This window comes from Pinus tabuliformis, chromosome 6, assembly GCF_031772625.1.
Source record: "Pinus tabuliformis cultivar Carrire ecotype Pingquan chromosome 6, CPIR1, whole genome shotgun sequence".
In the NCBI taxonomy this organism is placed as follows: domain Eukaryota; kingdom Viridiplantae; phylum Streptophyta; class Pinopsida; order Pinales; family Pinaceae; genus Pinus; species Pinus tabuliformis.
Window position 1 is genome coordinate 418,968,165 of NC_142292.1, and position 13,202 is coordinate 418,981,366.

The 13,202-nt window shown below is 41.2% G+C and overlaps 1 protein-coding gene across 1 annotated transcript; it reads left to right on the forward strand.

The window, feature by feature from the left end:
• Nucleotides 1–12,281: 12,281 nt before the first annotated feature.
• On the forward strand, nucleotides 12,282–12,941 carry LOC149259087 (LEAF RUST 10 DISEASE-RESISTANCE LOCUS RECEPTOR-LIKE PROTEIN KINASE-like 2.5). The gene has a single exon (XM_089451719.1). The coding sequence runs from the start codon at nucleotides 12,282–12,284 to the stop codon at nucleotides 12,939–12,941; it is 660 nt and encodes a 219-aa protein (XP_089307845.1).
• The last annotated feature ends 261 nt before the right edge of the window (nucleotides 12,942–13,202 follow it).

The following is a 13,202-nucleotide window of genomic DNA, read 5'->3' on the forward strand; positions in this document are numbered from 1 at the left end:
CTCATTCGTCTGTCTGTGTAGCTTCATGTTCTTCCTGACTTGCTGCTTTAGCACATGAAACTCCTTCTTTGTGTCATCTTCTACCTTTGCACGATCTCCATGTCGTGTCGTCACTTCATAGCCAAAGTCTCCAAAGTTGCTTTCATCATCAATGGACCTGCTTGAGCTTGCAACCTTGTTCCGCCTCCATGTGGTCAACAACACTCCTCTTGCATTCATTGCATTTGGTATGCCATCTTCAACTGCTATTCATCATGCTTCTTGCTGTGATGCTACTGTTGTCATACTTGATGTCCTTGTCAATGAACAACTTGATGTCTTCGTGGATAGGCAAGTCCATCGACACTTGATCTACTGCATCCCCAAGTGTGCTCTGAACGGTGTCTTCGTCTCTGCTCTCCTGGAAACTATTGTACCTGTACTTATGAGCGGTAGATGAACACCTGGGATACCTAGAGACATTGAAACACTCATTCCAAGCAATCTGTTAGTCGAAAACCAAAATGAACATGAGAACTGACTTGTAACATACCTGGTTGTATGATCATGAAGGTTGCGCAATTTCGGCCGGGAGGTCGGGACACCGACTACCAAGACTACACAAGGCACAGTCTGGGATGTTGGGAGACTGGCTGACTACTGGAACTACACAATTCACAGTCTAGTTCGGCTGCTGACTGTTGTGATTGCGCAATGCGCAATTCTAGCTGGGAAGGATTGCTGGCCTAGGGATAGATTTGCACAATTTCTTGGGCCAAGCAGCCACAATCTTCTAGAAATGCACAAAACGGTCCTGGAGGCTAGTTCTAGGTAGGAAGGCACAAATCTGGAGAGGAAGGTGAGCCTTCCTTCCCAAGATTGTGTAATGCAGCCTTGGTGAAGGCAGAGTTCGGGCCAAGGTTGGCCCGACTCGCCGATGAGAAATTGAAAGCAACTAAGATAGTAAATGCATGGTGACACTAAGTGATAACATAATTGATTGACAGTGCATGAAAAACATGAACGAAATATTCAACAAACAAATCAACATGCATGTGGGTGAGGCAGTTTGTCGGTTGGGAGAACATCCGTGCAAAATAATTTCATGCATGTGACAATAGTGAGATAGCAATGAAAAATGAAACAGAGCTAGGACAAGCTAGTATATATGTAAACGAAAGCAAGAAAATAGTACTCCCATAAGCGAAAACATGAAAAGAAATAGAAATGCAGCACAAGGCATGGGAAGCAGGCTTACCCTAAAACAACTGAGCTGAAACGTGCTGACTGCTCCTAGATGTGATGTGGGATGTAAGAGCTGCAAGGTTGATGTGAGGAATGATCTCTGCAGCATCCAGTTGATGAGTTTTTATAACATCGAGGTTGTGACACACATGCCATGAATCTACAAGAAGCGACACTTGGTGGGAGGTTTCAAAATTTCTCCTTGCATGTAACCTCGAACTGCTAAACATAGATCCTTGAAACAAAGGATGTCTTCGCATGTTGCCTTGGGAGAAGCAGCCTATGCATGCAAGTCTGCTTTTCTCAATCCTTGAGGGAACTGGTTAACTCAACTACACATGCAAGAGGTTGTTCGATTGCTTGAAGGAAATGTGCATTTTTGGTTGGGAGATGGGCTAACTTCCTAGAAGATTTTCACAATTTTTGGGTAGAGCAGCTGACTGCTACCCAGATTTGCGCTAATTATGGGCTAAGTAGCCTTGCTGGGGAAATTTGTGCAAATCCTGCTGGGAGTGTTGGTAGGTAGGATTGCGTAATCCTAGAGGCCATCAAGCTACCAGAGAGGATTGCACAATTTCTGGAGGGAAGGCTAGTTGTCCTTCGGAAATGTGCAATTTTCAAGGGAAATTTGTTCAGCCCACAGCTATACCAAGTCTGGGTGAATAGCTTGTGAGGGGAATGGATCAAGCTGCAACCGACAGACTGCCTTTGTGCAAGAAAGACACTGAAGCTTGTGAACCTAACGAAGCAAGGAAAGTTGTTGTGAAGGTTGGAAGGGAGGATCAAAAATGAGGCTAAGGAAAAATTTTGGAGGGTGGTTGTAGCCGCTACAACACTTGGTGACACACTGGTAAAACTCCAGCTCTCTGAATGCACGTTGTTCGTGAAAAGAAAGTCTAACACCTTCGGAAGTATTGTTCAGTTTTCAGATCATCTTGGTTTCACACTAACTTGATTGTAAGATGTAGCATATGCCAAACCCTTGGTCGATTGACACACGTTCCAGGCCAAGGCAGCACAACTGTTTCGATTGGGGTTGAGGGGTATATAGGTGCACAAGAAGTATAGTCATCATAGTCTTAGTTTCATCTCTGGTGTCGCTCCACTGCTAGCAAGCCTAGACAGTACCTCGGTGGAGTCACATAGGAAAAAAATCATGGCTCTGCTGCCAGCAAGCCTGTTCAATACCCCAGTGGAGTTACTTGCATCACCTCCCTGCGCAAGAAAACTTTCTCTTCTTTCGCCTTATTCATTTTTCATTTTGAGTTTTTGACTTTTCATTTTTTCATTTTTCACTGTGCATAGCACTTATTCATTTCAGAGGTGGAAAAGGGATCCCTACTTATTGAGAGAAGAATAGGTTGTTCCAGTAGAGAAGTAGTTTATTGTATCTCTGACATGCCTGTTAAGGTTTTCCCCCTTACCTTACTCTACTTGACTGAGCTGACAAAGGTTAACCCAAAAACAATCGACTAGAGAAGGTGACACTAGTTAGCATGCAATCATTGTGTTTACACCAAGGTTCACTTCGAACAATACGTATTTGCCTTTGACGTATCATGGACTAAAAGTGACAATCTCATCATATAGAGGCAAGATGATAGATAACCAAGTAGTGATAGTTGTACAAACCCTCTTGTACTTTACCCATCTCGCTTCAAGAGTCATACATGGTTTCATGCAAAACTAACCTATGAACGAAACAATTGAATGAAATAACAATCAACAAAGCAAAGAAAGAGTAGAAGAAAAAATGAAAGTGAAGCAAGTAAACAATCAAGCAAACAAACAAATAAGAAAACAAAGCAAGTAAGAAAATAAGCATGCAAACATACAACTGAATGCAAACACTACTCCTACTCCTACACTAACGGTACATGGGCCTGATCACTTGAAGTGATACTTCCAATGTAGCCACCTACGCATTGGTAGAGCCATGTTGGTGAAGGCTTGGTCCATGAGAAACCCAGTTGTGCGAACCAGCAAGCAAGAAAGATATAACAATGAAGACAACCACACTTTGTGATTCAAAGTTCCCACGAGACATAAGTGTGTGCATGTGCATGAAGGGCAGTCCGCAGACTTATCATGCTGTTGTGTGACACTACGTGAAACTTTGAAGCATAAGAACACTCTTGACTGTGACATGTAAGCAAATGAAAGAAACAGAGATAAATTGCATCGCACATGAGTGCTTGCAATGTAAGACTCCTCCAATGCATGAGCAATGGGATCATGTAGTTCTAGTGGAGGAAGTAAAATCTGAGTGTTAGATTAATCCTGAGTGCATAGAAATGAGTGATGAGGAGCCTTGAGTGTTTGAACAATTTCCTGATCGGAAGCGAAACCAACCTCAGGGCAACGAGGGCCTGACATAACCATCAGCTTGGGCTGAAGTGCCTCGATGGTCTGTGGGGTTTTGACTTCGTTGACGGATGGATATTTGTAGACCAGTGGCTTAGACGATTAACAATGAGTGAATCAACATCGTGATCAAATGATGAGGTGAAGAGATCATGAAAACCAAGATTAGAAAATTTAGGATGTTGGTCGGCATCCTCATGGTTTGATGAATCAAACAAAGGGGTAGATGAGGAGGAAGGATGTTCACCCTTCATGTTTCCAGAAAAAGCAGATGAAAAATCAAGTGGATTTCCAATTAATGATTGGTCCTCTCCATTGTTGGATGATGGGCTAACATACGGTGTGTCCTGCGAAAGATCAACAATGGGTGCATCCATGGATGAAGATACACATGTGAAATCATGGATGGCAGGTTCACCAACGATGTTAGGAAAGAACGGAGGGGCTCAGATGGAAGGGAGTCATCCTTTGTCGAGTGTTGATGCTCAAGCTCCCACTCATACTCTTCACGATGACAACGCATGTTGGTTGTGCAACACCAAATTCATCAATGGGTTGTTCCTCGTTCACAACAAGTGAAGAGTCCAGAACGGACGAACACAAGATAGCATCATTCGGAGGAACACTCGAGTGTGAAGACGGAGGTCGTAGAAAAGAATGCATATGAGGACTTGAAGAACTCACAACCAAATCTGTGCGAAAATTGGGTGAAGTGATGTTGGGAGGGTGTGAAGGATGAATAGGTGTGTGAGCATGATCCTTAACATCACTGGGCAGTGGTGGAGCCATTGAATAAGAGGAAGGCAGACAATTAGTTAAGACAGTGCCCGCTTCCACATGAGATTGCGCAGCTCCATCAATGAAGAATGTTGAGCGAGGCTTGATCTCAAACTTTCTCTTGGGATGAGCAGACTTCTTAAGGCAGTACTTGAATCAGTCCCGAAGATAAGAAAATTTCATCTGGCTCCTTGGAGCTTGAAACTGCAAGTCACGGAAGCGCTGCCAAAAATAATAATGGATTCATTCGGAGCTCTCCATTGTTGTAACAGTTTGCCGTCAAGTTGGTCTGGATCAAAATGATAGAATGGGTCTTCAATAAGATCACAAAAGTGCTCAAATGAGTGCACAGTGTCAGCCAGTAGGCTGAGCACCCAATGAAATGGAGATTCATGAAGTGTGTATGCAAGCAACAAACCAGTCTGTTCGTCAGAAAAAAACATCTTCCTCGTGAGTCATGGAAAGAAAGTTATGTAAGTGCTCAGGCCAGGCCACTTTGCCTTCACCATCATACCTGTGAGTGGACAAGAGATCGAAAATCTTCCTTGAGATGGAGACATCTTCATGATTCGAAAAACACCTCGGGGGAGAAGAGTGCAAGACTCCATGAAAGATATGTAAAGGTTCAAAACTGGATGAGAGGACACAACTTGTCATCAGGCCCTCCATCTAGCTCCAGAAATGTTGACAGTGTTGGACCCGCCAACATATCAAAGGGATCTCCTCAGTAACAAGTCCCAATTAGACCTTAGAACGTTTGGTGTAGGAGTCCTAGCAGTGCGTCGTAAGGTAATGCCTTGACTGCGATGTCACACAAAGGCGAGTAAGATAACTCTGTTAGTAGCAAGGGTTTGACTTATGCAGTGAGTCAAGGAAGGTGTATGAGAGGTTCTAACACTTAGAAGGGGGAAGGAGGTGAAGGTGAGTTCCAGGTTGAAAGGGATCAATCCTAACTCGGCTAGGAACACACAACACAAAAGGACATGCAAAGATTCCGGCGGAGGAGTCCACTTAGATGCGGCAGTCACATCATACAAGGTAAGATAACATGTACAACACTCACGGATTAGTTTGAGATGAGTGTGATGGTTGTTATAGATGTATGACAGAGCAGCCGACACAGACGGTGGCAAAATTAACAGCAGGATTCATATAATTGCATGTGAATAAGTTCATACACAAGTACGTAAGTTAAACAGCATATATCATTAAGGCAATCAGAGCAGTCCAACAACAATAACAACATATGCATGAAAATGTGTTGGCTCTTATTATATAAATAAGTGTAAGACACAATCATAAAATACATCCATGTAAATCTGCTAGCCCCAATAGTGGAACATTACAGCCACATCTGGTTGCTCCTCCAAAGAGATGTACTAGCTCTGTGCAGTGGAGAAGCCAAGGTGCGTTACAATACTTTCCAAGCCTTCTTCAAGATAGTCTTAGTAGAAGCTTGGCTGACCAAAAGCCTCTACAATGAGTTATGAGGGACTATTTATAGCAAATGGTGGGGTGACCCTTAACATTCCCCTTTGTGATAGTTCAACTACCCTCATGACTCTTCACCTACTCTATGACTGTTACATCCAACCACTGACACTTGACTTACTCTTGACATGACTCAACATTACAATGCACATGTACTCATGTGAGACAACATTGCTTGAGCAAGCCTTGCAAGACATCACTGACCCTCGGTCCACTGTGATGTGACCAACTCTTTGACATGCTTGTGATGGTGAAGGTGGTGATTTGATACCAAGCTTGGTCATCCGTGATGGTGTGCATGCACCTCATGGTGACATCTTGTTGAAGCAAACTCTTACCTCTGTTGCAACCGGTGCATTGGTTCGGTCCTTTCATCAAAATCATCTGCTAACATGCACATGGTCTTCTTGGGTATAGTTGAACTGACAACACACTGATGCATAGTGTCTATGCTGATCTTCAAGTGTGTACTGGTGGTCATGCACATGAACTTGCCAAAGCACACGTTTAGCCCCAATTGGACTTACTTCTCGTCTTCCCCTTGGTGAGTGTGTTGAATGGGTTGGATTGCAAGTGTGTGCTCAACAACATGCATGCTGTTAAATACCTTGTATGTGATTAACAACATTGCTCACCATGTCTGCTCTGTGTCAGCTGCTGGGATGGATACTTAACTTGTACAAGCGCAGTTTCATCCGTGAGTGCATGTTGCGCCCACTGCTATTCCTTTTCCTGTTGCAACTCATTCATCTACCTATGCAGCTTCATGTTCTTCTTGAGTTGTTGCTTCAACACATAAAACTCCTTCTTTGTTCCATCTTCTGCCTTCACGCGATCTCCATGTGGCACCATCACTTCATAGTCGGAGTCTCCAAAGTTTCTTTCATCATCAATGGATGTGCTTGAGCTTACAACCTTGTTCCACCTTCCTGTTGTCAACAACCCTCCTCTTGCATTTGTTGCATTTGGTATGTTGTCTTCAGTTGTTGTTCATGATGTTGCTCGTTGTGATGTTGCTTCTATCATCTCTTGATGTCATTGTCAATGAACAACTTGATGTATTCATGGGTAGGCAAGTCCATGGACACTTGATCGACTGCATCCCCAAGTGTGCTATGAACGGTGTCTTCATCTCTACTCTCTTGGAAACCATTGTACTTGTACTTATGAGAGGCAGATGAACACCTAGGATACCTAGAGACATGGAAACACTCAGGGCAAGCAATTTGTCAGTCAAAAACCAAAATGAACATGAGAACTGACTTGCAACATACCTAGGTGCATGATCATGAAGGTTGCATAATTTCGGCCGGGAGGTTTGGAGACCAATTGCCAAGACTGCACAAGGCACAATCTAGGCTGTTGGGAGACTGTCTAACTGCTAGAACTATGCAATGCATAGTCCAGTTTGGCTGGTGACTGTTGGGATTGTGCAATGCGCAATTCCAGCTAGGAAGGACTGCTGACCTAGGGATAGATTTCCTCAATTTCTTGGGCCAAGCAGCCACTGTCCTCTAGAAATGTGAAAAACAGTCCTGGGGGCCAGTTCTGGGCAGGAATGCACAAATCTGGAGAGGAAGGTGAGCCTTCCTTCCCCAGATTTTGCAATGCAACCTTGGTGAAGGTAGAGTCCGGGCTAAGGTTGGCCCGACTCGCCGATAGGAAACTGAAAGCAACTAACACAGTAAATGCATGGCGACACTAAGTGATAGCAGAAGTGATTGATAGTGCATGCAAAACACGAATTAAATATTCAACAAACAGATCAACATGCATGTTGGTGAGGCAGTTCGTCGGTTGGGCGAACGTCCATGCAAAACTATTTCATGCATGTGATGGTAGTGAGATAGAAATGAAAACTAAAACAGAGCTAGGAAAAGCTAGTATATATTTAAATGACAACAAGCATTCAAAGAAATCAAAAAGACAATACTCCCACAAGTGAAAACACAAAAAGCAACATAAATGTAGCATAAGGCATGGGAAGGAGGCTTACCCCAAAACAGCTGAGTTGAAACATTACTGCTCCTAGATGTGATGTGGGATGTCAGAGCTGCAAGGTTGATGTGAGGAATGAGCTCTGTATTGTCTGGTTGATGAGTTTTGATAACATCGAGGTTGTGACACGCATGCCGCGAATCTAGGGGAAGTGACTTTTTTGTGGGAGGTTTCAAAATTGATCCTTGCATGTAACCTCCAACTACTAAACATAGATCGATGAAACAAGGGATGCCTTTGCATGCTGCCTTAGGAGAAGCAGCCTATGCATGTAAGTTTGCTTTTCTCGGTCTTAGAGGGAACTGGTCAACTCAGCTACACATGCAAGAGGTTGTTCAACTGCTTAAAGGAAATGCACATTTCTAGCTGGGAGCTGGGTTGACTGCCCATGGAATTTGTGCAATTTCTGGGCAGAGCAGCTCACTGCTACCCAGATTTGCGCAAATTCCAAATTGAGTAGCCTTTGTTGGGGAAATTTGCTCAAATCCTACTGGGAGTGTTAGCAGGGAGGATTACGCAATCCCGAAGTCCAGCAGGCTGCCAGAGAGGATTGTGCAATTTCTGGAAGGAAGGCTAGTTTCCCTCCAGAAATGCACAATTTTCAAGGGGAAGTTGCTCAGCCCGCAGCTATACGAAGTCTGGGTGAATAGCCTGTGAGGGGAATGGATCAAGCTGTGACCGAGAGGTTGCCTTTATGCAAGAAAGACACTGAAGCTTGTGAACTTGATGAAGCAAGGCAAGCTATTTTGAAGGTTGGAAGGGAGGCTCCAAAACGAGGCTACGGAAAAATTTTGGAGGGTGGTTGTAGTTGCTACAACAGGTTTCTAATTTTTCACAAAAAAAATTGTTTTTCCACTAGGGTTTCTATTTTTTCACACAAAAAAATTGTTTCCCTTTTTTTATTCAAAAATAAATAAATTTCCAGAATGCCCAAATAAATTTGTATTCTTTTTCTTCAAACAAAACCTTGTTTTCTCCTTTTAGAAACCATAACTAAAGAATATTTCCGTTAATTCTTCAAAAACCCTACTCCATTTCAACAAAAAAAAATTCTGGAGTTCACTTTCATGAATTATAAACAGTTATTAACAATTTTCTTTTCTGCCAACAAAATTTCTGCAAGTTTTTTTTTAAAGAAAAGAAAGGAATTGCCTGGTGATTGGGGTTTCCATTTGCAGCCTAAACAATCTTTATGGCTCTTGGAAAGTCCTCAAGAGAAATATGCCTTGGCAATGACCCTCTCTCTCAACATTCACGCATATCAAAACAAATAGAAACTCTATTTCTTTATACTCTAGCATTAATAATGGCTCAGAAAAAACATAACGACTCCACTCAGCAATGTCAACTCTACATTTTTTTTTTTCTTTTTAACAACTTCATGCCTTTATGCAGCAGTAACACTCTATGGCTTTATCTTTCAACAACTCCTCTTTTTGGTGAATTTACTTATGGCATGGCTCCTTCTTAAATTGGGTCTGCCTACAAACAACTCCCTTCACAGTTCACAGTGCAAGCTTCAAGTTTCAACTCTTGCCTTGCAATTGCCTCATGACCCTCACAATCTTAGCGCTCTGATACCACTTCTTAGTATTTTGAACCTGCTAATTATATAAATAATAAAGAAAATGTACATACATGAGAAATTGAATCACACATGAAAACACTAGGAATTTACATGGTAAAACACTAGCAGTGTGTCAAGGAAACTTCCAGGGGTAAGGGATTGGAATTCTTATTACTCAACGTCCAAAAATGGCTCTCCAACCATTAAAGAAAATGTGCACAAATTATAAATTGAATCACACATGAAAACAAAAAGAATTTACGTGGTAAAACAATGATAGCGTTTGGAATTCTTATTACTCAAGATCCAAAAATGAAACAGTAAACCCATATTTACTAAAATAATTACATTTTAACAATAATTATTGTCATTCTTAACCCTTTCTCCATTCCCTCACCTATCTGCATTAAGTGAGGACAAAAATTGTTATATCCTCCAAAAATATTCTTTTACTACTAAACAAATATGAGAATTGAATTATTATATAAATAATATAAAGATTTAGTGAATGAGACCATACATCTATATATTGGTCGTCTTTTTATGATAAATGAATCTTAACCATAAAGGTTTTCAATAGTGCTTCTCACGGTTCATTCTAAAAATACTTGGTAGTTGCCTCATATTAATTTATATGAAGAATCTATCACTTTTTTATTTTTAAAAAACCCCACAATCAATTAGAATTACCCACACCTTAGAATTATTAATAATCACAATGTTACTTTCCAAATCTCTATATACTAGTGAAATGACCTGTTTTTAGAAAGCTAATTTTAAAATTATATAGTGAAATGACCTGTTTTTTGGAACGCTAATTTTAAAATTATATATATATATATATATATAACCATGATGAATGAGTAATTTTTTCGACTAATTTAAGAATCTTGAAGTAATGATGAATAAAAAAGTTATGAGACCCAACTTTTAGATGGTATTTTTCATTCACATCTGAGAGAACTCCATAACAAAGGTGATTTTCTCAGCCAAGCAAGGGTGTCACTGTAAACAAGGTTGTAACACAAAAATGACTGGTATGAAAAAGGAAACAAGAGCTGGACTTATTTTATTGGCGCCTCAGAAAGGAAACAATAGCTATAGCTGGAGTTATCTTATTGGTCCCCACTTTTCACTTTCTATACTTTTCTTCTACAATGTCTCTTTAGTGTGTGGATGGGTAGTTCCATTTTAACTTGCATGAGATGTTTTTAATAAGTTGGTTTTGGATGTCTATCCATGATATGAGTATGTATAACTTAATTTGATAGCTTCGTACAACATTTAGAAAATGTCGTATTCAAATATGCATATTTTCTATTTGGAAAACATCAGGAAAATTCCATATTCAAAGAGGAAAGGAAAACCTAATTTCGGATAGGTGGGGAGAACATTACATCGTTCGTGAACTTGTGATTAGCTAGGCAGTGAAGGATCGGAGATATTCCGTTGGCTCTGAATCATGACAATGAGGAAGATTTGCCACAACCATGTCACGAGGAAGATTTGCCACAACCACTCCATGGTTGTGAAGGGAGACAAATAACTCCTTCGGTCAAGTCAATCCATCCACTCATTTTGGCATTTGGCAGTCCATCTTTTCATTTTTGTCCGTCCTTTTTCCTTTCCCATACGCAGATCACTCTTTAACTCTATTTGCAGTTTCTCTCTGGAAAACTCACTTGTTCAATTTTTTTCGCATGGCTGGCTGTATGTCTGCGTTCTGGGTTGAGCGTGGGAAAATGAGCTCCGCCTACTCATGATGCTGCTTCTTTTTATCTCTTTTATTTCCGCCCCTGGTTTTCCATCTTATGAAGACTTCGCTCCTTACACTCTAGCCAATTCCACCATCAAATATCCTTTCGGCACTTGTGGCTTTATACCTGTCTGGTTCGAAAACAGTGTCTCCTTCTAAACTTGGGAGGCCACATCATTGGTAAAGTCATGGGAGATATCGCTAACTCGTCTTGGTCTAATCGAACCCTTCAAATTGCGCAACATAATATAGGTGATTTATCTGTCATCCTCGACTGGATAAGTGAAAACTACCCATTCTTGAATCTTTCTCGGGGATATATGGCGGGAACAATTGTTAACTGTACAAAACAGTGGTATCTACTTGGCAAATCCCAAGTGGATCGCATCTCGTTGTTCGATTGTGGAGGAAATCAGAGCCAATGCTTCTTTTTCCCAGAGAATGGATTGTACGGTTGCACTTCGTATCCTATAATAGTTCCAAACAACTACAACATCAGCACAAATACAAATTTTGAAGAACTCAAGCAAATAGGATTCCAAATTACATGGTCTTTACCCGAGTTTTGCAATTCTTGTTCAGCCACCAGAGGAAGATGTTAGGGTTCTGCTTCTGCTTATGATTATTCTGGTACTGTATTTGTAGTCATGATGATGTTCACAACTGGAATTGCTCTGGTAAGGATCTCCAACACTCTTTTTCTTGGTCATATTGTTTTGCCTTGTCTCTATATACGTTACGTTCTCTCACTCCACTCTTTCTGTTTTTTTTTTCCTTTAAGGGCCGTTGTTGCTGGACACAAGGGTACCCCTAGAAGCAATGGCAGGTAAACTATTTATCTTGAAAATTGATTCATTTTCGTTATTTTTGCTTATTTGTTATATTCCATGCTCTAATGAAGTTGTTCAACTTTATTTTAGAGTTATTCTTTATACTCCTTGCTGTCTTAGCATAGTAGTCATTTCTTGCATAGCGGTCCGTCGGAGAAGTTGTTGTTGTATGAGGACCACAAGTGAGCAGGAGCAGAGTATTTTAGCATTTATGGAACCCGTTGACTCTAGACCTCCGTCAGTGGAGAATTTCTTACATTATTATTCTTCACATATGCCGACTAGATACTCTTATGCTCAGATTATAGCTTACACCAACAATTTGGCAGACAAAGTTGGCAAAGGGGGTTTCAGAACAGTTTACAAAGGCAAGCTTCCTAGTGGATGCCTGATAGCTGTCAAGATTTTAGATAAATCGAAACAAAGTGAACAACAATTCATTGCAGAAGTGGCTACAGTTGGGAGGACCTATCACGTTAACCTGGTGCGCCTCTTGGGTTATTGTTCTCAAGCATCCAAAAGGGCTTTGGTATATGAATACATGGTCAATGATTCCCTGGACAATTATATTCATGGGGACCATCAACATGAGTTGGATTGGAAAACAACGCATTCAATTGCAGTTGGCACAACTCGCGGGATTGCATATTTACATGATGAGTGCAGCAATCGCATCTTACATTGTGATATAAAACCTGCTAATGTTCTGCTTGATGTAAATTTTTTACCCAAAGTTACAGATTTTGGTCTAGCCAAAATTTCAGAGCGAGGGGAAAGTCACATTTCCGTAGCTAAAAGAGGAACACTTGGTTACTCTGCTCCAGAGATGTGGTCAACAGAACATGGACCTGTCACTGACAGATCTGATGTTTATAGCTATGGGATGTTGGTTATGGAGATGGTGGGAAGAAGGATGACCAAAACAGTAGACTAAGCAAATTTTTCTATGCAGATTGGGCTTTTCAGCAAGTGCAGAAGGGAAAATTTGGAGATCTCAGAAAATAAGACATGTCAGAGGAGGACCAATTGATTGCAAAAACGTTAAGTTTAGTTGGACTATGGTGCCTCCAGTTCAATGCTTCAAGCCGTCCCACGATAAGCAAAGTCATACAAATGCTGGAAGGAGGAGATGACATTCCAATTCCTCCAGCTCCTCCGTTTCCATTACCCATCGACACACCTCAACAACGATGTG

Coding starts and splice junctions, on each gene's coding strand:
- LOC149259087 (XM_089451719.1), top strand. CDS start 12,282: ATGCCGACTAGATACTCTTATGCTCAGATTATAGCTTACACCAACAAT.